Source organism: Peromyscus eremicus, chromosome 1 (genome assembly GCF_949786415.1).
Source record: "Peromyscus eremicus chromosome 1, PerEre_H2_v1, whole genome shotgun sequence".
In the NCBI taxonomy this organism is placed as follows: domain Eukaryota; kingdom Metazoa; phylum Chordata; class Mammalia; order Rodentia; family Cricetidae; genus Peromyscus; species Peromyscus eremicus.
Window position 1 is genome coordinate 85920144 of NC_081416.1, and position 25067 is coordinate 85945210.

Here is a 25067-nt window from a genome sequence, read left to right on the forward strand (position 1 = left end):
TCCTTCCCCATCACTTCATCCCACAGAAACCATGTCTGGAGATTTGGGGATTTTTGTTTGTTTTGTTTTTTGACAATGATTGGTCCTGCTTGATATCATCTCTTCCTTAAACACTGACAGGAATGATAGTTCAATCCAGTAGTGCAGAAGTTAAAAACCTGCTTCTGACACGTTGAGACAGACAAGCCCTGCTTCTGTACTCAGTGCCATTCATTATATCACTCTTTGACTGCTATCTTCATATTTTCCTGGAAATATTCCAAGAAACCAAACCTTATCATTTTTTTCCCCTCTAGCTTGTGTATAGTGGATACAGCAAAGAAACCTTGAGGCAGAGAGAGCTTCAACTGAGTGTGCTCAGTGCAGAATCTCTGCGGGAGAATTTCTTCTTGGGTGGAATAACCCTGCCGCTGAAAGATTTCAACTTGAGCAAAGAGACAGTCAAGTGGTATCAGCTGGCTGCAGCAACGTACCTATAAACCACAGATTTCTGAGCTTTGGAAGCAAGGAGTTATAAATGTATGCACATGTGTGTACACACAAACACACACACACACTTGGGAACTTTGTATTTTTTTTATATTTGGGCAGAAACTATAAACTTAATATACTTGCAGTGTTTCAACACATCTCTTGGACCAACTGTCACATAACTAACTTTTACAGATTCGGGGAAGCCATTGCTGTTTTGAAGTCATTCTGCTGAATACTACCAATCCCAAACTTAATACATAGTATAGAGTAAATCCTGAAAAAGACTTCGAGATAATACTGTGTCATTTCGACCACCTCGTCTGCATTCTTCCCACACAGACACAGCAAATCGGTTTTCCTGTTATGCACCTCACAGCCTTTACCACTGTGTATGCTCCCAGACACCAAAGGAAAGATGTAGCTGCTACTCAGCAAGCTGAAAAGCAAAGCACAAATAGTGGGCAGAATGCTAAGAACTACTAAGTAGTTTACACAAGTAGAGAAAAAAAAACTATTTTTATTCATTGTTAAAGCCTTTTCAGAGTAAGTGCCAAGCGACGGAGTTGTAAATAATGGTGCCTTACTTAACTTTATATGCTTCATTGGCACTTCATTTCTGATTAAAGAGTAAGTAGTTTTCACTCATTTTCACCTTAATGAGGACAAAATATCAGGTACATTTACTAATGGTTTTCCCACAAAAATATTTTCTCTACTTCTGATTGTGACTTAGTTATTTTAACTATTTAGCTATTTGATTTAATGTTTGTTGCCCAGTAATTGAATGAGATTCATTGATATAGTTGTATTCTAAATTCTATCATCATTCCATTACAATCCTACATTTATATGCAGGAGTGTGAACTGAAATTGGAGTTTCACTTCCATGTATTTATTGTACTTTACTCATTAAACAAATGGAAATTGTTTGTGCCCATTTTTGTTTTGTAAGAGGCCCAGGATAAGGACTGTAGGATCCAGACTGAATTTTATTATAGACATTTATGGAAGGTGTTGTGTAAACTGTCCTGTATTTGTAAACATTGTACATTGACAAGAAAGAATTATTTTCTGTAATACAAGAAAATTCAGAACTACAAGAGAGTTTGAAGTTATGGCATAACCATTAAGAATAAGATTCATTTTTATTAGTTTCTCATTTCAGACATAACTTTGTTTAGTTCTGGTAAACATGTAAATACAATAAATTTCATGGTTAGAACAGAAGTTCATATATTTTTAGAATGGTAATAGAGATGTGGCGACTCTGGTAGTCATGAGAAAACTGACAAACTACTTAATGAAGGGTACCAAGAGAGGACAATCTGGATCAGTTTGCTAGAGTAAAATTTTTATGAAGTATACAAAGTGATTAGCAGAAATGATGATGCTTACAGAGCTAAATTAAGAGTCAAGGGTGTTATCATTGGAATAGATTTTTGAGGAAATCAAAACTTGAAATTTTTGGTGCCTAACACTACGGTCCATTTATAGGGAAACCTATTAGCATAGTATATGAATTTTTTTATATTAAAGTGTGCTGTCTACTTGTTAAATTAATTAAAATGAAGATCAAAGCACCATTGTTTGCTTTTTCCACAATTAACATTTCCTTAAATTGTTTTGCAGATGTAAGTAGCACTACAATTTTTTATTTCTTTTGACAGAGACCTAATTCCATTCCATGAGTCACCTATCTGCTTTTTTAAAAAGATGCTATTTGTAAAAGGTTGTCATTCATCAGACTTGGTGTAGACTTTTTTGTGATCTGTTACAGCGTATCTAAGCACAAATAATAGAACCAGAAAAGGTAATGTCACTTTTCAGTGACAAGAAATCTGATTCATATCTAAAAGTATATATTATGATTAATACTGTATAGTTAAGAATTCAGAACAAAAGGTAATATTTTCTCTTAATTTAACTCAATCTGTGTCTCTTTTGGTCATTAGAACACATATATTTTAATATAAGTTATTTCTTTGTAAAATGCTAATCTTCAGCCCATACCAAAAACTAGCGATAGGGAGGAGAGAGTAGCCTCTTTGCACTACCATTGCAGTCAATTATAAATCAGCTCGCTTTCTAAATACTTTTAACACTTCCCTTAAAATAAATCTGAAAAACAAAACTCTAAACTGGCCAAGACACTAATTTTTATGTGTAATCACATTTACAACTACCTTTGTCAAGTAAAGATCATCTGTTACATTCAAGTCCTGTGCCAGAACTCTTCGTTCTTGCCTGTGCTCTAGGATCTGAAGATAAAGGTTCGTCCCAAGAACCTGTTTTCTCTGAGGGATCCACTGAGAACTGGCACCAATGCTTTTCAGTACTGTGTTTATGTGAATCGAGTTGTTAAAGCATGTATATCTTTTTTATATATTCTTTTTTTTTTTCAAGTTAAAGTTGTATAAAAAGTTCGAAATCTTGCCTTAAATTGTTTAATTCTTTCTAGGACTCATGAATTGTGGCATTTAAAAAATTCACTTTTGATAACTCGGATTTAAAAAAAAAAACACTGAAGCCTGCTATTTTAATACACATTTATTTACATGCTGTTTACTAGCAGTGAAAATGTGGATGTGATTACAGATGTGATCATCTGTAAGAACCAAATGCTTTAATTATATCAGCATAGTAAGTGAAGATGTATAATATTTTTATTAATACTTGGAATATATTCAGTGGATTGAATGTGACTTCATAACTATACTACAATTATATTAAAATATTTCTGGAATAAAGTAATTCAGCTGACATTTCTTTCCTTGTTTTAATATTTTGGTTTCAAACTTTTATAACACAGTGTTCTTTGCATCTCACCCAGGAGTTTGTAAAGTTTAGTAATCAAGAATTTCAGATATGAGCCGGGCGGTGGTGGCGCACGCCTTTAATCCCAGCACTCGGGAGGCAGAGCCAGGTGGATCTCTGTGAGTTCGAGGCCAGCCTGGACTACCAAGTGAGTTCCAGGAAAGGCGCAAAACTACACAGAGAAACCCTGTCTCGAAAAAACCAAAAAAAAAAAAAAAAAAAAAAGAAGAATTTCAGATATGGTCTGTCAGACTTCCCTAAAATGTCTAAAAAGGGAGTTTGAATTGATATCTGAGTGTGATTCTTTGAAGGTCTGGATATCGTTTTGCTATAGCCCATCATTATTCCTAAGATGTGAAATTTTCTGTAGATGTGGTTCCTGATCTCTGGTTGTAAATGGATGTTTCTCTCCCGCCCGCCTATTCCCAAATACCTGGCAGCCGGTTCCCAAATAATTGACTTGGAGGCTTAATATTAATTATAAATGCTTGGCCAATAGCTCAAGATTGTTACTAACTAGCTCTTACATTTTAAATTAACCCATATTCCTTATTTATGCTCTGCCATGTAGCAGTACCTTTATTAGTGTGGCATGTTCATCTCTTGCTCCCTCTGTGTCGGCTGGCAACTCCTGACCCCACCCTTCTCATTCCCATCATCTTTAGTTTGTTTGCCCACCTGTACTTCCTGCCTAATGTCCAATCAGCATCTTTTTTTTTTCATTATGTATACAATGTTCTGCCTGCATGTGCGCCTGCAGGCCAGAAGAGGGCACCAGATCTCATTATAGATGGTTATGAGCCACCATGTGGTTGCTGGGAATTGCACTCAGAACCTTTGGAAGGGCAGCCAATGTTCTTAACATCTGAGCCATCTCTCCAGCCCCAAAATGTTGTGTTGTTTTGGTTTTTTTTAATGGCTGTTTATTTCAATGAAATTACAACTTTTTTTTTTAAGATTTATTTATTATGTATACAGTGTTCTGCCTGCATGTGTCCTTGCAGGCCAAAAGAGGGCACCAGATCTAATTGTAGGTGGCTGTGAGCCACCATGTGGTTGCTGGGAATTGAACTCAGGACCTCTGGAAGAGCAGTCAGTGCTCTTAACCACTGAGCCATCTCTCAAACCCCCAATCAGCATCTTATTAGCCAATGAGAGTAATACATATTCTTAGTGTACAAAAAGATTATTCCACAGCATCTGGTAGTTTACTTAAATAGTAATAGAGCAACAGCCACATTGTAGGCATAGCTCACAGAACAGTGCAAATTCTTAACATCATACACACTTTTATTCTTATGAGTAAAACTGTTCTCTATAATGTGAAAACAGTCTAAACACCCTGAAAGAACCATTAAAACCAAATCTTCATGCTGCCTATGAAAGATGGCTTATGTAGGCTTATTCTGTGAAATAACTGAATGCCTGCCTAACTTCGTGCCAGACTGCTTGGAGGTGCTCGAGTTCAAACTGTATTGTAGGTAGGGGCCTGGAGAGATGGCTCAGTGGCTTCCTGCTGTTGTAAAGGACTAGAGTCTGGTTCCCAGTACAAAGGCACAGCTGCTTATTACTCACTCTAGCTCCTGGGGATCCAGTGTGTAGCTAGAGTTTTCCTGCCTGGCCCACAGTCAGGACAAATCTCTGTCAGCCGCTCAGACCCAACCAAGTAAACACAGAGACTTATATTGTTTAAACTGTTTGGCCTAATGGCTCAGGCTTCTAGCTATCTAGTTCTTACATCTTAAATTAATCCATTTCTATAAATCTACACCTTGCCACGTGGCTTGTGGCTTACCGGCATCTTCACATGCTGCTTGTCAGGGCAGCGGCTGGCAGTGTCTCCCTCCACCTTCCTGTTCTCTCAATTCTCCTCTCTGTTAGTCCCGCCTATACTTCCTGCCTAGCCACTGGACAATCAGTGTTTTATTTATTGACCAATCAGAGCACATACAGACCATCCCACAGCACCAGTGTCCTTTTCTGGCACAGCCACATATGCATGTAGTAATAATTCTTTAAAAATCTTGGAGGCTGGAGTGATGTCTGAGGGGTTAAGAGAGCTTATTGCTCTTGCAGGACTTGTGTTTGGTTCCAAGAACCTAGGGCAACTAAGAATTCTGTAACTCCAGTTCCAAAGGATCTGATACCCTCTTCTGACCTCTGGGCACTGTAGGTACTGTGGTGCAAACATACATACATACATACATACACACACTTAAAATTTTATCTTAATTTTTTTTTTCAGGTAGACAACATGTTGCTATTTGTAGGATCAGAAATGTGCCTGTAATGTTTAGAAGCAATGGCAGAGTGGGAAAACATGAGGCCAGGGGCCTAGGTTTTATTTCAAATGCATTGATAAAAGTATAGAAATGGCCCCTGGGATGCTCAGTAAGTAAGAATGCATGCTGTGCACTGACATCCTTAGTTGTTATATCCAAAGCCAGGTGAAAAGATTGAACAGACTCCACAATGTTGTTCTCTTACATATCCCATAGTCACCACTTTTTAAAAAACTTTTTTGTATTTTATGTAGGAGTGCTCTGCATGTGTACCTGCACGCCAGAAGAGGACATCAGATAGTTTTTTAGAAGGTTGAGAGCCACCATTTGGTTGTTGGGAATTGAACTCAGAACCTCTGGAAGGGCAGCCAGTGCTCTTAACCACTAAGCCATCTCTCCAATCCCCACCACCACCACTTTTTTTAAAAATTTTTTTAAAAAAAATTTAGAGGGATTTTCACAGGAGCAATGCATTTATCTGACCAATAGGTGGCCAATACAAAGTATATAGAATGGGGTGCCATTTAAGCTGTCGGAGAAATGGATAGGATTGGGGTACCCGTGGGAACAAGTAAATAGATCATACATTTCTGTAGTGAGGTGTGTTGGGGTGACTCATGAAAATGAGAAAGAATCAAGAACCCTGCATTTGTATTTTGGACAAACGTGTTAAACTGAAAGGCTCTGGCTTAGGATGGCGAATTGACGCCAAATTTGATGTACGGGTGGCATATCTGGGCTGAAAGTATGACTCTGGTTAATTATTCAAATATATCTTTGCAGCTGGGCGGTGGTGGAGCATGCCTTTAATCCCAGCACTCTGGAGGCAGAGATAGGTGGATTTCTGTAAATTCCAGGCAAGCCTGGTCTACAGGCCAGCCAAAGCTGCACAGAGAAACCCTGTCCTGAAAACAAAAATCAAATATATCTTTGCTAGGAAAAATACAAATTTGGTTCAAGTTCCGAATGTTTTAGAAAAAAATTATTCAACTAGTGATGGGTTAAAATAATGCAGTTGGGCGTGGTGGCTCACACCTTTCATCTCAGCACTGTCTATTGAGGCAGAAGCAGGAGGACTTCCGTGTGTTTTTTAGGCCAGCCTTGTTTACAAAGCAAGTTTCTGGACAGCCAGAGCTACATAGAGAGACCCTGCCTCCAAAAGTAATAGATAAATAAATAGAGACCCAGACTCAAAAAAATAATAAATAATTGATTAAATGGCGAGGGGGAAGCACCAATGTTTCAGTACTATGTTGTTTTAAACCTCTCGCCCGTCACTTGTCACCCATTCTTGGAACGCATTATGGTGGACCCGCACTAATTCATCCGTAAAAGATCAATTCCCTAGGTATTCCCTTTCCCCCTCATCTTCTCGAAGCTTCTTTCCTAGTCCCCAACTCTTCTCAGTCGGGTCCGCGGCTCAGCGCTCCTGTGTAGACGGCAACGGCACAGGCAGCGAAGGACAGGCCGGGGCCGGGCTCCAAAGCCTAGGGTTAACGATCGAGGGAGGAGGGGAGGCTCCGGCTGCGCGGAGGCGCTGCGGTCTCTACGATGCAGCGCTCATCCCGCACCGCTCGAGTCCGGGGCTGGCGAAGGAGCCCTGAAAAATCGCTGACCCCGCAGCTTAGCTAAGTCCTCCAGCCCAGGGCTCGAACCCGTCCTAGGTTCCCTCAGAAACGGATTCCTGCTACCAGTTAGCGGCTGACTTCCGGCTCCGCCTGAGAGCCGGACCAGAGACAGCGGAAACTGGACCCAACTAATGAATGAGGAGTGACACCCGCCGCAATGCCTTCTGGGACGCGTAGTCACGCGGACTCCTGTGGCCGCGCCGTATAGCCCCGCCCCGCGTGAGAGAAGCGTGGACGCATGACATCACTTCCTGCGTGTGGCTTGGCTTCCTGCGCCGTTTCCTACCTCGTTCTTTCTTTGCTGCCAGACCTCCGCCATCATGGGTCGCATGCACGCTCCCGGGTGAGCCCGCGGCGCCAAGCCGGGTTGTGGGGCTGGAGCTGGGGCGCGGTGCAGGGGGAGGAGGATGCGGGGTGCGGGTGGGGAGACGGCAGGGGTGTTTGAGCCGCAGGCCGCCATTTCACTCCCTATGCTTCTGTTCGCAGGAAGGGCCTGTCCCAGTCGGCGCTGCCCTACCGCCGTAGCGTCCCCACGGTGAGTAGAGGCTGAGGGTTGGAGGGCAGCATGGGAAGGGATCTGTGTGCGTGAGGATGCGGCCCGAGGTGGAAGGTTGCCGTCGTGCTTGCTTATGCTGAGGCCGATTTCTGTTCCGTGTACAGTGGCTGAAGCTGACGTCTGACGACGTGAAGGAACAAATTTACAAACTGGCCAAGAAAGGCCTGACTCCCTCCCAAATAGGTGAGTGTTGGTGTAGTCTCTAAATGCTGCTCTCGGGTCATCTGGAAAGACAAATGTGTCTAGTCCCTGCCTAGAAAACGCTTTTTCCTTGCTTCCACAGTTAAACGAGGAGCATCTGGGATCGAGTCACATCTAGCTATGAATTGTCTCTAAGCTGCTGTGACTTTGTACAGATGGCAAATAATTTGTTTCTGTTAAATGGGTCTGGGGCCTAGGATAACTGGTCATAGGAGGAAAACATCCTCGGTAAGACTTAGCATGTTACAGCTATAGGGAAAAAAAGAATTTAAAATGGACTCAAGCTAACTAGAAGGAATTTGAGATTTAAAAGGAGTAACATATATGCAGTTTTAAAGATTGGTATAAACAAACGTTAAGCTGGTTTTAGTTAATATAACTAAATATACCAAATATAAAGGTAGAAATCTCATTGGTTCCTTTGGTCAGCTATGTTCTAGCAGACTCACTGTGATGATGGTGTTCCAACATTCGCGGTTTCCACCAGAAGGGCTTCCTCCATGTTGGGTAGACCTTCCTTGGATGTCTGAGTGAGCTTGCAAGCATCTTAGGTTGGCTATTTGCAGAAATTTGGAGAGTCTTGCTACCGGGGCTTAATCACATGCTCAAGTTTGTGTTAGAAGTTACCTGCTTTTTTCAGGTGTGATCCTGAGGGACTCGCATGGTGTGGCGCAGGTCCGTTTTGTGACTGGTAATAAAATCCTGAGAATCCTGAAGTCGAAAGGCCTTGCCCCTGACCTCCCTGAGGATCTGTACCATTTGATTAAGAAGGCGGTGGCTGTCCGAAAGCATCTTGAGAGGAACAGAAAGGTAAGTGAGGACGCAAACCTAGTGTTGTGTAGCAGTGCTTGTTCTGGACTTCAGGAAGAGTGCATTTGAGTTTAATTCTCTCGGGTGGTTCTGGGTACCAACTAGTCAGCATTGTAGTTTCCTTTGAATGGGTAGTTTGGCTTTTAGTTCCCCTAAACATTATATCCAGTTGGTTCCAAATGTTGGGCGCTCTTTTGTAGTTTGTGACCATTCCTATAGGCCTTATTCTAGAACCTCAAATTGCCTCTATGGGTTTGGTGATGCATGCCTATAATCTCAACAAGGTTAGTGGACCTCTGAGTTTGAGGCCAGCCTGGTCTAACATGTTATAAGACAACCAGGGCTGTATAATAATAAAGAGACCCTGTTTAAAAAGCTTAACCTAACTATGGAAGGTGTTGAGTTACTTTACGTGGTGGTGGTTTTCTTAAATTTCTTATTTTTAGGATAAAGATGCTAAATTCCGCCTGATTCTGATAGAGAGCAGAATTCACCGGCTGGCTCGTTACTATAAGACTAAGCGGGTCCTCCCACCCAATTGGAAATAGTAAGTATATGCATTTTTGTTGGCAACAGTCAGCCAGGTAGTATGTGTATGTAATGGTATTCGCTCCACCCAAGGTCGGTGGAGCAAATACCACTACAGTATTAGGTAAAGGGCTTGGTGGTAGATACTTTGTCTTTCTGGGTCCTATAGTTGAGTGCCATTTCATCCCATCCCTGTCATAGTAATGGGAAAGCATGCATGGTTGATACATAATCAAATGGCAGTGTTCAATCAAAATGCTATTTAGAGTTGGGTGTAGAGGCAGGCTGGTCTGCATGAAATCCTGTCTTTTTAAAGGAAGAAAGAAAGAAATGTCACTTATAAAAGCATAGTTGGCAGATTCTGGTTTGTCTTAGGAATGGTCCTTCCCACCACCATCACCCCTCATGGATTGCTCACTCTGACACTCATCCAAAGCTTCTGCCAGATGACCAGTTCTTAGATGTCTGGTTGAGCTTTGCCATTCATCCTCGTGTTTGAACCTGTGAGCTTTTGGGCTCTCGCTCAGTTTGGTGCATTGTGTGCAGTTAGGTATTTCAGCTGTTTGGGGATAGCTCTGGTAGCAGAGGGAGTTGTGAGTGGATCCCAAAGACTAGTATTAATTCCAGTTTCCCTTTTCCTTTTTTCCAGTGAGTCATCCACAGCCTCTGCTTTAGTGGCATAAATTCTTGTGTACACAGCAATAAAATCACTTTGAATAAACTCGTGTTTTGTGTTTCTTTTCTGTGTTTATCTTTTTTTGATGGGGAAGTGTTTTGGCAAAGTTACTGATGAGAGGGACAGAAAGCTTGAGTCTGTTCAGTTGGTTTCCCTGGCCCCTACTACTTACTAGTCCAACTGGTTGTAAATACTGGTGGGCTTTGCTATCTACATGTGGGAGAACTGGAAGACACTAGCAAGTGGGAATGCCTTATATGGGGGGGGGGGGAGACAAACATTTGGGTCCTCTTGATAGATTTGATGTGTCAGCTGTTAACCATGGTTAGCATCAGAAGTGTGCCCCGCATTGTACACACTACTATGCTGGCAGGGAGAGCTGTTTGGTCTCCCTAGGGGGCTCTTGAGGAATTGCTACTTTTGGGATGAGTTTTTTTTTTTTTAATTAACGTGTGTGTATGTCTGCATCTGCATACATGGCTGCATCACAATCGTGCAGTACTTCCAGAGACCAGAAGAGGGTGTTGGATCCCCTGGGATTGGAGTTAAAGAGGCTTTGAGTTGCTTTGGTCCTGGGAACTGAACTCAAACCCTGCAAGAGTAGCCAGTGTTCTTAACTGCCTAGCTATCTCTCCTGCTCCTCGGTTTTTAGTGTGTGTGTGTGTGTGTGCATATATAAAACCAGGTGGAGCCAGGCGGTGGTGTACGACTTTAATCCCAGCACTCAGGAGGCAGAGCCAGGTGGATCTTTGTGAGTTCAAGGCCAGCCTGAATCACGAGATCCAGGAAAGGCACAAAGCTACACAGAAACCATGTCTCAAAAAAACAAAAACAGGTGGATCTCTGAGTTTGAGGGCAGTCTGGTCTAAATAGTGACTTCCAGGATACACAGGGTTACACAGAAACCTCAAAAAACCAAGCTATATTTATTATAATATGTATAATATATACTTGTAATCTTATTGGTAGGCCATTGAAATTCAATTTTTGTCATTCAGTCCCTTGAGTGTAGACAACAGGGTGGAGTCAAAATTCACTTCCAGCCGGGCGGTGGTGGCGCACGCCTTTAATCCCAGCACTCAGGAGGCAGAGCCAGGCTCTGTGAGTTCGAGGCCAGCCTGGGCTACCAAGTGAGTTCCAGGAAAGGCGCAAAACTACACAGAGAAACCCTGCCTCGAAAAACCGGAAAAAAAAAAATTCACTTCCAGAAATAGCGTTGACACTTAGAGATTGTATTTAGGAGGTAAAATCTCAGTCTCAAATTATTGTAGGCTGAAAATGTTGCCAGAAGAATAACCATGCTATGATAAAACATTGAGCCTCAGGCTCAATGACACAGTTCAGTAGGTTAGGGCACTTGACACCAAGTCTGGGAACCATTTGGTGGAAGGAAAAAACTACCTTTGAATTTAAAATATAGGTGCACACAAATGTTTAAAAAAACTATCACACACTCATCTTTGTGACTGGGATGAAGGGAGGTGTAGGTCTAGGCACTGTAATACATTACTAAGTAAGAGTTGCTTTAATGCACAGGCACATGGAGATAAAGTACAGTGATAGTGGATGAGATAGCCAAAGCCTACCAAGGAATAAAAGGTGTGTAGCATGTACAGCATGGATGCTCTAAACATCCTGAGCAGGACAGTAAGATTTAATCACATAATTGAAATAGCAAGTGTTAGCTTTTTTCCCCCTTGAGATGGTTCTCAAGGAACACTGGCTGGCCAGGGGACATCTGCCTGCCTCTCCCTTCTAATAACTAGCATTAAAGACACTACTGAGCCCAGCAGCATTAGATTTTAAATGGATTAATCCTGGAATGTTCAGACCACATAAATTACCTTTCTTAAGTTACTTCACTTAACCTGCCCCCTAGGTCTATGTCCCAAGTGACAGCATTCCATTCTTAAAGTTGAATCTTACTAAATGAACAGTGCAGTTTTAAAAGTTACATTTTAATCTCAGGGTTTGGGAGGCAGGCTGACCAATGAGTTCAAGACCAGTCAGGGCTACACAATGTAACCCTGTCTCAAATTTTTTTAATTTTTTCATTTTTGCATCTCCCAGTATTTCCATCTGTTCCCTCTACTTGCACATTGACTGAGTCAGGGTCTCAACTGTAGCATAAACTGGTCTGGGACTTTTATGTAGACCAGGCTGGCCTTAAATTTACAGATTTACCTGTCTGCTTTCTGAGTGCCTCTCCTAGCTAATCTTTAAAAGCATTTCATATTTGTAACATCTACTTTGACACAGTTGGAAACAGCATGTACACAATTACTTGTCCAAATCTGTTCTGTGAGAATCTAGAACTTGTTTTCTTCAACAGTTGTCTTCCTTTTGAAAAAAAAAAAAAAAAAAAAAAAAAAAAAAAAAAAAAACCATATCTGCTATTTACCTAGACAAAGCTTAAAAGTCTTTTTTGTTTTGTCTTTTTTGTTTTTTCAAGACATGGTTTCTCTGTGTTGCCCTGGCTATCCTGGAACTCAATTTGTATACCAGGCTGGCCTCCAACTCAGAGATCCACCTGCCTCTGCTTCCCAGGTGCTGGGATTAAAGGCATGTGCCACCATCACCCAGTAGAAAACACTCTTGTTTTTATAGCTCAAGGTTCATGAAGAACATAACGATTTCTAAGATTTGTATTTGTGTCACGTTATGCTTTATTGAACTATTTAAAGTGAACTACTGATTCACTGGCATTTAGTGTTACCTTTGGCTTCCCCGCAATCAAATATGCATGCTCTGTGTGTAAGTACAGGCATGTGCATACTACTTTGTTATTGTTTTAGAGACAGGGTTTCACTGTGTGTTCCTGGAACTCCCCCTGAAGACCAGGTGTGGCAGAGTCTTATTTCTTGCCCCTGTACTGAGCACTCAGGGTAGCTGGCCTTTGAGCTGCTAGGTGATTTTCCTTTCCAGCTTTGCATCTTGACGTAGGATTGCTGGTCTTACTATATAACATTTTATAGTCATAAACCAGGAGGCAGAGGCAGGTGAATCTCTGAATTTGAGGCCAGCCTGGACTATATAGGGAGTTCTAGGCCAGCCAAGGCTACAGAGTAAGACCCTTTCTCAAAAACGTCAATAAACAAGTGGCTGGATGATGGCTCAGCAACTGATCACTTACAGGAGTTGGGTTCCTAGTAATCCTGTCAAGCAGCTCATAAACACCTACCTGGGGTTCCAGGGGATTGGATACCTTCTGCTGGCCTCTGAGCACCTGCGCGCGCGCGCGCGCGCGCACACACACACACACACACACACACAATTTTTTTTTAATCTTAAAAAACAAAAGTACTGCCCTTGAATTTTTCAGGGTGGAGCTGGTGAGACTGCTTGATGGGAAAAGACACTTGTACCAAGTCTGGGTACCACAGGATGGAAGGTGAGAGCCGACTCCTGTAGTTGGCTTCTGATCCTCCCCTGAAACAATGTCAATAGAAAGTCGTAAACACGTAACCTGTCTCCCAGTTAGTAGCCCAACTCTTTCAGTATGATCTAAAGTCCTTAATCTTGCTGCACAAGACAAGACAATGTCTCCTGTTTCTGGCAGGAAACTGATGTGTAGTGTACTCAAACTGAAGAATAGTAGGAAGAGTGGGGGATTTGTTTGTTTTGAGGGTCTCTCTGTGTAGCACTGGCTGACCTGGAACTCAGTGTAGGTGGAAATGATTAAGTCTTGGAAACTGCCCTTTTCTAGCTCTTGCTGTTGATTGATAGAGAGCTGGAAACATTCTCATTTGTTTAAGAATGTCTTTGAGCTCATGGGTTCTGACTTAAGAGTAAGCAGAGATTGGTGTTACTGTGAAGTCGGATGCCATTTGGATTCTAGCTCCCCGACTGAGCTCTGCCCGCCCTCTGCTCAAGACTCCTTGTTCAGTGGTGCATGATTTGCAGCATTCCCTAGTTTTTACTTCTCATTTATTCTCATTTATTAACGGTGCTTGGTACCGTTTCAACCCACAACTGTCCTGGTGTGAGAAACTTTCTTGAATTGTTGCTTTGATAACTTCACACCACCTCCATTTTCGGGTTCTCTTTAGATCTTATTATTTGCACATTAGACTCTCTGGTCTTCTAATTTTCTCATCTTTTTACTGGCTGCCCATCTCTTTCCTTTGGTAAGTTTCAATGTTATTGCCTAATCTTGGTCATTTTCTCAGTTTTACTTTCTTAAAGTTCCCAGCCTCAGGGGTAGCTGTCTCTTTGAGACAACAATATCGACTGATCAATAGTGTTTGTCTATTGCTGCAACAATATCGACTGATCAATAGTGTTTGTCTATTGCTGCAGCGTGAAAACCTCCACAATGCCTGACATCACACTAATAACTAACAGAATGATCCAGCATGGAACTTGGAAGTAGCAACTGGTACATTGTATTTCCCTACACAGATAAGCAGGCATAGATGCTGCAAAAGCATAGATAATAGTAACTGATGTGAAATAGGAAGTGGTCCATTGTGAGTACTGATGACAGTTTCCTTGAACATTATTTACTCAAGTCTCACTTTTTAAAAATATTTTTATTATTATTTATTTATGTGTATATGTGTGTATATCAGTATATGTGCATGTACCTGAGGTTAGGGCCATCCCCTGGAGCTGGAGTTACAAGTTATAAGCTGACTGATGTGGGTGCTGGGAATCGAACTCAAGTCCTCTGCAAGAACAATATATATTCTAAACCACTAGGCTATCTCTCTAGCCCTCAAGTCTCATTTTTAATAAAGTCTACGTTCAGCTGGCTTGCAGGATTCCTAAAAATTTAACAGTTGGCTCTTGTGAGCCTGTAGAAGCCAGCTCCAGCATACCACCACTCGGAGTTTATCTCTTTTTCTTGAATGCTTTTTGTAGAGGCCTGTATCATTAGTGCTGTATGTGGTCATCCTAGAAACACACATCTCAAGCTGTCCTTGCCTCTTCAGTATTTCCTCTGAGTTCCTCTTAGCTATTTTTTAAAAAGTTTTATTAGACTGTGCTGGGCATGGTGGCACACGCCTTTAATCCCAGCACTTGAGAGGCAGAGGCAGGTAGATCTTTGTGAGTTCAAGGCCAGCTTGGTCTACAGAGCAAGTTCCAGGACAGCTAGGGCTGTTACACAGAGAAACCCTGTATTGGGAAAAAAAAAAAAAAAAAAGGTAGAGGATAGTCTCCAATGTAGTAATCCCGTAATTACCTGCATGAGGTCCTGTTACAGGCGTTCTACTAGGATTATGCTCTCATTTCAGCTGTAGGTGGCCTATGTTGCTGCTATTGTGAGCATTGACCCAATGCCTATAACTGCTTGTAATTTGAAAAGTCTCTCACATTTATTGTTTCTTTAATTTTATAACTTGCCCAAAAGCTGACTCCAGGCTATTTTTGGAAGGAGGCTAGATCTAAATTTATTAATGAAAAAATTTGCACTCATTTTAATTTTAAAATTATATTTATGGATTTAGTTACATATTTATTGTGTGTGTGTGTGTGTATGTATATATATATATATATATATATATATATATATATATATATATATATATATATGTGCATGCCAAGGTGACTGGAGAGGCTAGAAGACAATTTGCAAGTCCTCTCCTACCATGTGGGTTGCAGGAATTGAACTCAGGTTGTTAGACTTGGTGGCATGTGCCTTTACCTGTTATGCCATCTTGTCAGCCCACCCCCATTTAAAAAAGTGATGTGCTTATTTTTATTTTATGTGTGTGGGTGTTTTGCTTCTATAAATGTCTGTGCGCCACATGTGTGCAGTTCCCATAGAGGCCAGAAGAGGTTGTTGGATCCTCTTGGACTGAAGTTACAGACAGCTATGATCTGCCATCAAGTGATATGAGCTGAATCCCAGTCCTCAGGAAGAATGGTTAGTGCTCTGATCCATCTCCAGCCCCAGCGCACCCCCATTTTAAAGACAATAACATCGCCAGGGCCAGGTGTAGTGATGCATGCCTGTATCCTAGTCCTCAAGATACAGAAGCAGGAGGAGTACAGCAAGTTTGAGACCAGCCTGATCTATAAAGCAAGTTCTAGGCCAGCCAAGGCTACATGAGAGAACCCTGTCTCAAAAAGCCAAGATTTAAAAAAAAAAAAAAAAAGATGATGAAGATGGAAAAACTGAGACTCAGGAAAGTAATTAAGACTCAAACTCAGCCTGGTGGTGGTAGCACATGCCTTTAATCCCAGTGCTTGGAATTAATTTAATCCCAGTACTTGGAATTAAAGAAAACCTGTCTTTTAAAACACCCAAAAGACTCAAGTCACTGAAATGTTTAGAGTTCCTATCATCACATCTTTATTCTTATGATTCTTTTTCTTTTTATAAAGAAGACTATCTGGTGCATGCCTTTATCTCAGCACTCAAGAGGTAGAGGCAGGTGGGTCTCTGTGAGTTGGAGGCCTGCATGGTCTGTAGTTCCAGATAGTGAAAGCCTGTCTCAAACAAAACAAGAATTATAAATATTCTTTTGGGGTGGGGGCTGGTTTTATTGTTTTGGGTGGTGGTGTTGTTTTCAAGACAAGGTTTCTTGTAGCTCTGGCTGTCCTGGAACTCACTTTGTAGCACAAGCTGGCCTTGAACTCACAGAGATCCACCTGCCTCTACCTCCCAAGTGCTGGAATTAAAGGCATGGGCCACCACTGCCCTGCGTTTGTTTGTTGTTAAGACAGGGTCACATGTACTTCTGAACTATGTAGAAGGGAATAAAGAACTGATCGTCTTGTCTCCATCTTCAACTACTGGGATGCAGGTGAGTGCCACCATACCCAGCTAGGTCCCTTTGGTCTGGAGAGGTGGGGTCCTGGGGATGGGATCTAGAGCCTTCGAATAGTGTACCATGTTGTACTACTGAGCACCTCTGCCCCCACTGCTCTCTCGGGTTGTCTGTCTGTCTGATGTTACTAAGAGGTACAAATGAGAGGACTCTCTCTTTAGAAATGGGGTTGCTTTTCAGCTCCCTGCTGGTGCTGTTTCTGGCATTGCAGCCTTAGTCCAGTCCTTCTTACACCATTATGTGCTGCTGTGGCTACAAACCAAATGAAATATTTAGCTGAACTCCCAAGTAGGCATAGTGGTCCCTCCTTGAGTGTCAGGCAGGGCCATCTGGGGAGTCTGAGCTGTGGCTAATACTTCAGTTAGAAGTAAGGTGGCAGGGGCTTTGTCACAGCTGTCTCCATAGGGTTTTGTTTTTTGTTTTGTTTTGTTTTCTTATTGCCAATAATTCCTTTAAATCTCTGTGGGGTCTAGAATTGTGAAAGCAGTCCATTCACTCAGCAAATGTTTCTAAGCTTGTCACTTTTGTGATGGGTGTGCTTCAGTGAGCAGCATTTTAGGACCTGGCTGCATAGCTAATTAATTCAGTACATTTATTGGGTGCCTGCTATAAACAAAGCTCTATGTAGGTGCTAATAAGATGATTACAAGTGAGTGTGTGCCTTAGAAGGTTCATAGACTGCTGGACATGGTGGCACACACCTGTAATTCCTGCATTTGAGAGATACAGGCAGAAGAATCAGGAGCTTAAGGCCATTCTTGACTATATAGCTATTGAAGGCTACTCTGGTAATGAAAGACCCTGTCTCAAAAAACAACAAAAAAAACCACTCAAGACTAGATGGGGTGTGTTTTATTCATTAATGTGTGTGTGTGTGTGTGTGTGTGTGTGCCTGCCTCATGATATGGAAATGAACTTCAGAAGAAAGATGAAAATACACACTAAGAAAAGACCACAGAGCTTAGAAGCCTTCAGGGGGACCATCGGGTCCTGAAGGACATTGGGGAGGGGAGGGTGCACTCCAGGCAAAGAGCCTCCTGTGCAGAGAGAGCTGCAAGAGCGGAGTGTGGAGAAAGGAGGGGCGGTGAGGCCAGTGGTCACTTCAGTTTGGCTCTCTAACGGGGAGAAAAGCGAAAAAGGAGCTCACTCCCAAAGGGCTGGGCCCGACTGCTGCTCCAAGCGGTACCTGGAGGCTTTGGCAACAGGCCACAGTCCTTTGCTGCTATAAGCACCAGTAGGGCAAGAAGTGCCAGGTTGCTTCCTGCAGCCTGGGTGGGCATAAACAGTCACTGGGCCAAAGCACAAAGAGACAGGCTGAGGGACAAGTGGGCCCCAGCAGCTGCCTGCGTGGGTCGGTCCTCTCAGATGCCTGTTCGGAGCTCCTCAGGACAGGAAGGTCAGAACTTGGGAGGAATTCGGTTTCACTTCTGGGAAGTATCCTCCCTCCCTAGCCCCAACAGACCTAATGTAAACACCCCTTCACCGGACAGTAGTGAGTGGAGAGCTGGAGGGGCACCTTGCATCAGGAAGCCTCTGTCTCCCAGGGGCTGCTTTTCTCTGGTCCTGACAGTAGTGTGTGTGAGATGAACAGGGATAAGGGGACAGTGGCCAGAGGGTGCTGGGGTGCTTAAATCTGCACCAGGCAGAGACTTGCATGCTGGAGTCCACGCCTCTGGGTTGCCTCTGTGGTCCCTTATAGAGGTATTGTGGACTTGGAATGCTATGCCTGATTGGGGAAATCAGGACACAGAGTGTGCTAAGGCTGCCTCAGCCTGGGTCCCACTAAGCCAGCATCTCCTAGAGAGATGGCACTTTCAACTGCTCTGGGACTCTCTCCACAAGACTCCACAGCATTGCTCAATATGGTGTTTTGAATGAAAAATGTCTCCTATAGGCTCAGGCATTTGAACACTTAGCCCCCTGTGGGTGTCGGTATTTGAGGAGGGTTAGGAGTAGCAGCCTTTCTGGAGGAAGTATGACACTGGGGGCAGATTCTAAGAGTATATAGCTTCCTCCTGTTTCCAGGGCCTTTCTGCTCATACTTGCCAATGTGATTGCAGCTTCTGGCTCTGGCCAACTGGGCCTCCCTGACAGGATAGACTCTAACCCTCAGGAATCATAAGCTCAAATAAATTCTTCTATAAATTGCCTTAATTGTGGCATTTTATCACAGCAACAGAAAGGTAACTAATACCCCTTCACACCTGCCCATGTGGTTTTAGCAGTGAGTATTCTTCAAGGAAGACTGATTGGCATTAGACAGAGCCCAGACAACCTCCCCCTGCATATCTCTCACTTCAGGGTCTGAATTCCAATCACTGGAGAAGCACATAGATGTCCTAGAGGAGCTGGCAGCTGTTTGAGGGCTGAAAAAACAAACCCAATAATAGGTTCACAGACCCAAACTGAGTGTAAATGTAAGCTATAATGCCAGTACTAACTGAAGGACTGTTGTTTATAACACTATTTCCTCCTCAGAAGCACTCCCCACCTGGCCTCATGTTTAGGCTTCACGGATTACATCTGTAAAATCCCATTCCGTTTGAGCTGAAGCCTGTGCTGCAGAAATTAACAAGCTTCTCTTTATCTCCACTTCCTTTTTTTTTTTCTTTCTTTCTTTCTTTTTCTTTTTTTTTTTTCCGGAGCTGAGGACCGAACCCAGGGCCTTTAAATCCCCCTCCCCCTTTTCTTTTTTCTTTATTTCCTTTTTCTCTCAAGTCAGGGTCTCTTGTAGCCTCTAATTTATAATTAACAGTCAAGGATAACTTTGAAGTTTTGATTCTCCTGCCACCTCTCTACTCCTGCTGGATGACAGGCCGCAGATGGGAGCCCAGCAGAGGGCAGCGGGGGTCCTGGCCCAAGCCTCCTTTCAGGCTGTCCAGTGACTGACCCAGGGCATTCTCCTGGAGGGGAATTAGGTTCAGTACTCATGAAGAGGGATAGAAAGCATCTTGTGGGCTTGGGAGAAGATGGCCGGCACAAAGCTAGAGAAACAAGAATTAATACCCAGAAATGTGTGGGAGTGGAAATAGAATGCCAGGCCAGTGTAGGCAGGGACTGGTGTGCGTATGTGCTCACTGAATAGTACCTGACAAAGCAACACTTAGTGAAATTCAGGAACTCGGTACTGCTGAGGGAAGGAAGTGAGGACAGGAGACAGATGTAGGTGCTTCAGTGGAGGACAGAAAAGAAAGACAGACATTTTTACTGACTGAACACCTCCTAATGCCACTTGATAATAAAAAGGTATTTTAATTCATATTTTTGTTATTTTTTAATGAGAAAAGTGGTATATGCTATGTCTAAATATATTTAAATATGTCTTTAGTAATTCTTTGAGAATTTCATGATTTGTTTTTAAAATAATAATAATTGTTATTCAAGGTCATCCTCAGCTATATCCCGAGTCCAGGCCAGCCTGGGCTGGGCTAAATGAGGAAGAAAAAAAAAAAAAAAAAGATTCATCCATATATCTTTCTTTCTTTTCTTTTTTATGTGCGTTGGTGTTTTGCCTGCATATATGTCTGTGTGAGGGTGTCAGATCCCATGGAAATGGAGTTACAGACAGTTGTGAGCTGCCATGCGGGTGCTAGGAACTGAACCCAGGTCCTCTGGAACAGTAGCCAGTGCTCTTAACTGCTGAGCCATCTCTTCAGATCTGCTGCCCCCACCCCCTTTTTGAGACAGGGTCTTACTATGTATCCCTTGCTGTCCTGGAACTTGCTTTATAGACTAGGCTGGCCTCAAACTCACAGAGATCTGCCTACTTATGCCTCCTGAGTGCTGGGAATAAAGGGCACCATGCCTTGCTCTTGCATATGCTTTTAGAAATATTATGTATATATACCTTGGTGGGGCATCTGATGCCTCCTGCTTCTCCAGTCTTTAGCAGCATTGTTCAAACTGTGATCTGTGACCACCTTCAACAGTCACATTATTACTAACAAGGCAGAATCTCAGGCCTCACACTGATCCCCAAAAACAGAGAAAGAGAATCTGTATTTTAACTAAGTGTCCTAGAATTCTGACGCCAGTTAAAAGTATGAGACATAGTTAGTCGGTGGTGGTGCACATCTTTAATACCAGCACTCGGGAGGCAGAGGTCGGCAGATCTCTGAGTTTGAGGCCAGCCTGGTCTACAGAGCAAGTTCCAGGACAGCCAAAGCTACACAGAGAAACCTCGTCTTGGGGAAAAAAAATGTATGAGACATATTGACATAGTGGGTTAGTTACTTTCTTGTTGCTTAGTCTCTAGCCCAGGGTAGCCCTTAACTTACTCTATAGCTCAGGCTGGTCTTGTCCCTCAGCGTTTTGAGTGCTGGGGTTGCAGTTATAAGCCATCACACTCAGACTGTAAGAGTTCATTGTACATTCTGTATGGTTTGTCAGATAAATCCATTTTTATTTTTTCTTTTTTTTTTTTTTGGTTTTTTGAGACAGGGTTTCTCTGTGTAGCTTTGTACCTTTTCTGGAACTCACTCTGTAGACCAGGCTGGCCTCGAACTCACAGAGATCCGCCTGGCTCTGCCTCCTGAGTGCTGGGATTAAAGACGTGAGCCACCACTGACTGGCAAATCTACATTTTTCTGTGGTCTCTGTCTTTCAGGGTCTCTCTCTCTCTAGCATCAAATTTGAGATAGTCCTACCTTGTCTTCCATGTACATTCTGGGATTATGGGATTACAGGCATACGTCTTCATTCCCGACTTTGTCCTTTTTTAAAAATTTTAATTAATTAATTAATTAATTAATTAATTAATTAATTAATTTTATTTATTTTTGTTTTTTTCGAGACAGGGTTTCTCTGTGTAGCTTTGGTGCCTGTCCTGGAACTCACTCTGTAGACCAGGCTGGCCTTGAACTCACAGAGATCCGCCTGGCTCTGCCTTCCAAGTGCTGGGATTAAAGGTGTGTGCCACCACTGCCTGGCAAATTTTTATTTTTATTTTATATGCATTTTGCCATGGGTGTTGGGTCCTCTGGAACTGGAGTCACAGACAGCTCTGAGCTGCCATGTGGTTGCTGGGAGTAGAACCCTGGTCCTCGAAGAGCAGTCAGTGCTCTTAACCTCTGAGCCATCTCTCTAGCACCCTCCCTCCACCCCACCCCTCCCTTTTTTTTTTTTTTTAACAAAAGCTGATGGCCTCTTAAATTTAACTTTATTTTATGTGCATTGGTGTGAATGTATCAGATCCCAGGGAACTGGAGTTACAGATGGTTGTGAGCTGCCATGTGGATGCTGGGAATTGAACTCGGGTCCTCTAGAAGAGCAGCCAGTGCTCTTAACCATTGAGCCATTTCTCCAGCCACATGCCCAGTCTTTTAAAAAATATTTATTATTATTATTGTATGTGTATGAGTGTTTTGCCTCCATATGTATACCATGTGTGTGCCTGGTGCTCACAGAGATCAAAAGAGAATATTAGATCTTCTAAAACTGGAGTTATACACAGTTGTGAGCTTCCATGTGGATGCTAGGAATCAAACCCAGGTCCTCTACAAGAGCAAGTAAGTGCCCTTGTAACTGCCAAGTCATCTCCAGCCAGGCTCTTTTTTTTGAGGGAGGTGGGGGTTGGGGAGGTGGGAGGTAGGGGGTGTAGGGGGTGAGGGGAGGGTTTAAGACAGGGTTTCTCTGTGTAGCTCTGGCTGTCTTGGAACTCACTCTGTAGACCAGGATGGCATTAAAGATGTGCAGCACCACTACTGCCCAGCTCTAGCCAGGCTTTTTAATAAAATATTTATTTTTTATGTATATGAACATGAGTGTTTATGGGTGTTTGCAGGTGCTTACAGAGAACAAAAAGGGGCATAGGATCCCCTGGAGCCAAAATAAAAGGTGAGCTGCCCCATGTGGATGCTGGGAACAAAACTCAGGACTTCAGGAAGAATGATAAGGAAGCACTCTTTAAGATTTATTTTTATGTATATTGGTGTTTTGCCTACATGTATGTCTATGTGAGAGCACCGTATCACCTGGAACTGGAGTTACAGATGGTTGTGAGCTGCCATGTGGGTGCTGGGAATGGAACCCAGGTCCTCTAGAAGAGCAGCCAGTGCTCTTAACCACCAAGTCATCTCTCCAGCCCCTTGCTCCTTTTAAAAGTGATCTTAATTCCTGTTTCAGTTGAATGCACTTGAGCTGTGGGCAGCAGCAGGGAGCCCAGACTTTCCAGTGGCTTGGGCTGCATGCGTCCACAGTCATCTCAGGAACTCTCTCTAGCCGCTACTCCTCCAAACTGAACCGTGCAGTTTTAGATGGAAACTCCGTTCTCTTTCCCCTCCTCTTCCTGTCCTCTTCTCTTTCCTAGCTCCTCCTTTCTTCCTTCTTCCCCTCCACTCCCCTCCCTACCCATATCTGTGCTCTATGCTAGGAATTGAATCCAGGCAAGTGTTCTGTCCCTGAGTTTCCCAGCTCAAGATCAAAATCTAAAATATGCCCAGGCTCACAGATGGAAAGAAAATGTCCAGCACATAGGGGTGAAACCGTCCTTCCTTAGTAAAGAGTGTTCGCTCCATAGGGCTCCCAGACATATTATTTAATCCTCTCTTTTCTTTCTCCATACTAGGGATGGAACTCTGAGCAGCAGGCATTCCTGACAAGCGCTCTAGCACTGAGCCTTAAGTACCTCTTTGTGAAACATTATTACTCCCATTTTATAAATGTAAGTGTATGTTTAATAATGGTGGGATAAAGACTTGAGAATGTGTGCCTGTGGTGGTTTGAATGAGATGTCCCCCATATCTAGGGCATGTGAATACTTGGTCCTCAGTTGGTGGGCTGGTTTGAGTAGGTTTAGGAGGTATGGACTTGCTGGAGGAAGTATGTCCCCAGGGGCAGGCTTTGAGGTTTAAAAGCCTTGTGCAATTTCCAGTTTGTTCCCTCTGCTTCCTGCTTAAGGTTTAAGATGTGAGCTCTCAGCTGCTGCTCCAGTTACTGTAGCACAATCCTAATTAGTCTTATCAATAAAAACCAGGAGTCTAATATTGGGGTAATAAACTGAAAGATCAGAGAAGCAAAGGAGCAGCCACTAGTGATGTTTTACCTCTCCAGATCCTCAGACTGAAAGCAAGGCCAAGATCCTGTTTCCACCCACTTTATATTCCTGTCTCCACCTCCTGAATGCTGGGATTAAAGGCGTGAGCCTCCCAAGTGCTTGGATCCAAGGTGTGAGCCACCACTGCCTGACCTCTATGGTTAACTAGTGGCTAGCTCTGCCCTCTGGTCTCCAGGCAAGCTTTATTTGTCAGAACACAAACAAAATATCAAACAATATTTCCCCCTCTTTGTCTAAATACAGTAAGTACAATAACTATAGGCAAGTATTATATTAACAATGTCCAAAGCCGGGCGGTGGTGGTGCACGCCTTTAATCCCAGCACTCGGGAGGCAGAGCCAGGCGGATCTCTGTGAGTTCGAGGCCAGCCTGGGCTACCAAGTGAGTCCCAGGAAAGGCGCAAAGCTACACAGAGAAACCCTGTCTCGAAAAACCAAAAAAAAAAAAAAAAAAAAAACAATGTCCAGTCCATTTGCATTTGACAAATTCAGAGAAAATACTCCATCATCTATCCTGTCTTAGTGAGTCCAAAGTGTTGTACCTAATTCACTTTCTATCCTAAATTATAGTACCACATTTCTATATCCCCACTTTTCTTTTACAACAAGATCCCTAAATCTAATCTCATTTGTTCAGCATTTTTCTTGACCATTACCAATAACAACTTGCACCCAATCTCCCTTAAATGATAAATATCCATGACTCATCTTTTGGGAATGTGGGCACAGTTCTCTAGACTACTTTCTGCTGATTGAGGGCACTGGTAATCTTTGGGGGACTCTGAGAAGATTCAGGATTATGGTCAAATCCTGACTGGAGAATTCTATGAGGCTGGATCATCTCAGCCAGCCGCCTTGAAGCATCCTGGATGTAGAACTCAGAGAAAACCACAACAGAGGCGCTCTGAAATGTTGGGTCATCTGGGCCATCCACTCTCATTGGAGATTTTTCAGGGGGTTTTCTTCAATCAAACCTGATTTTTCTTAACCCAGAATGAATCCAGAGCCTCTCATTTCCTGTGGAAATAAAAGCAGAATCTCTTTCCCAAAGTAACATATCTTTTGACTTAAATTTTGAAGTCAAGATATTTTTATTTATTTTATTTTATTTTGGTTTTTCGAGACAGGGTTTCTCTGTGTAGCTTTGCGCCTTTCCTGGAACTTACTCTGTAGACCAGGCTGGCCTCGAACTCACAGAGATCCGCCTGGCTCTGCCTCCCGAGTGCTGGGATTAAAGGTGTGCGCCACCACCGCCTGGCTACAAGATAT

General features: G+C 42.9%; 2 protein-coding genes and 1 non-coding gene across 3 annotated transcripts in view; all 3 read left to right on the forward strand.

The window, feature by feature from the left end:
- Positions 1 to 3225, forward strand: part of Pik3c2a (phosphatidylinositol-4-phosphate 3-kinase catalytic subunit type 2 alpha) — a 111519-nt gene extending 108294 nt beyond the window's left edge. The window contains exon 33 of the mRNA XM_059268351.1: positions 297 to 3225. Within this exon, the coding sequence (XP_059124334.1) occupies positions 297 to 479 (183 nt within the window). The 3' untranslated portion in view covers positions 480 to 3225. The remainder of the gene's footprint in view (positions 1 to 296) is intronic.
- A 4225-nt stretch (positions 3226 to 7450) lies between these two features.
- Rps13 (ribosomal protein S13) lies at positions 7451 to 10014 on the forward strand. Its single transcript, XM_059268377.1, has 6 exons — positions 7451 to 7541; positions 7685 to 7733; positions 7859 to 7937; positions 8596 to 8765; positions 9212 to 9312; positions 9943 to 10014. Exons 1-6 carry the CDS (start codon positions 7519 to 7521, stop codon positions 9974 to 9976), a joined length of 456 nt encoding a protein of 151 aa, XP_059124360.1. The 5' UTR covers positions 7451 to 7518; the 3' UTR covers positions 9977 to 10014.
- LOC131903256 (small nucleolar RNA SNORD14) lies at positions 8401 to 8489 on the forward strand. The gene has a single exon (XR_009377489.1). It is a non-coding gene; the product is annotated as a small nucleolar RNA SNORD14 (small nucleolar RNA).
- Positions 10015 to 25067: the final 15053 nt, after the last annotated feature.

What these genes read in the sequence shown, in the direction of transcription:
- Rps13 (XM_059268377.1), top strand. Translation starts at nt 7,519, where the DNA reads ATGGGTCGCATGCACGCTCCCGG. An exon ending in ACCGCCGTAGCGTCCCCACG is followed by an intron (nt 7,734 to 7,858) that starts GTGAGTAGAGGC and finishes TTCCGTGTACAG; the next exon opens with TGGCTGAAGCTGACGTCTGA. An exon ending in ATCTTGAGAGGAACAGAAAG is followed by an intron (nt 8,766 to 9,211) that starts GTAAGTGAGGAC and finishes TCTTATTTTTAG; the next exon opens with GATAAAGATGCTAAATTCCG.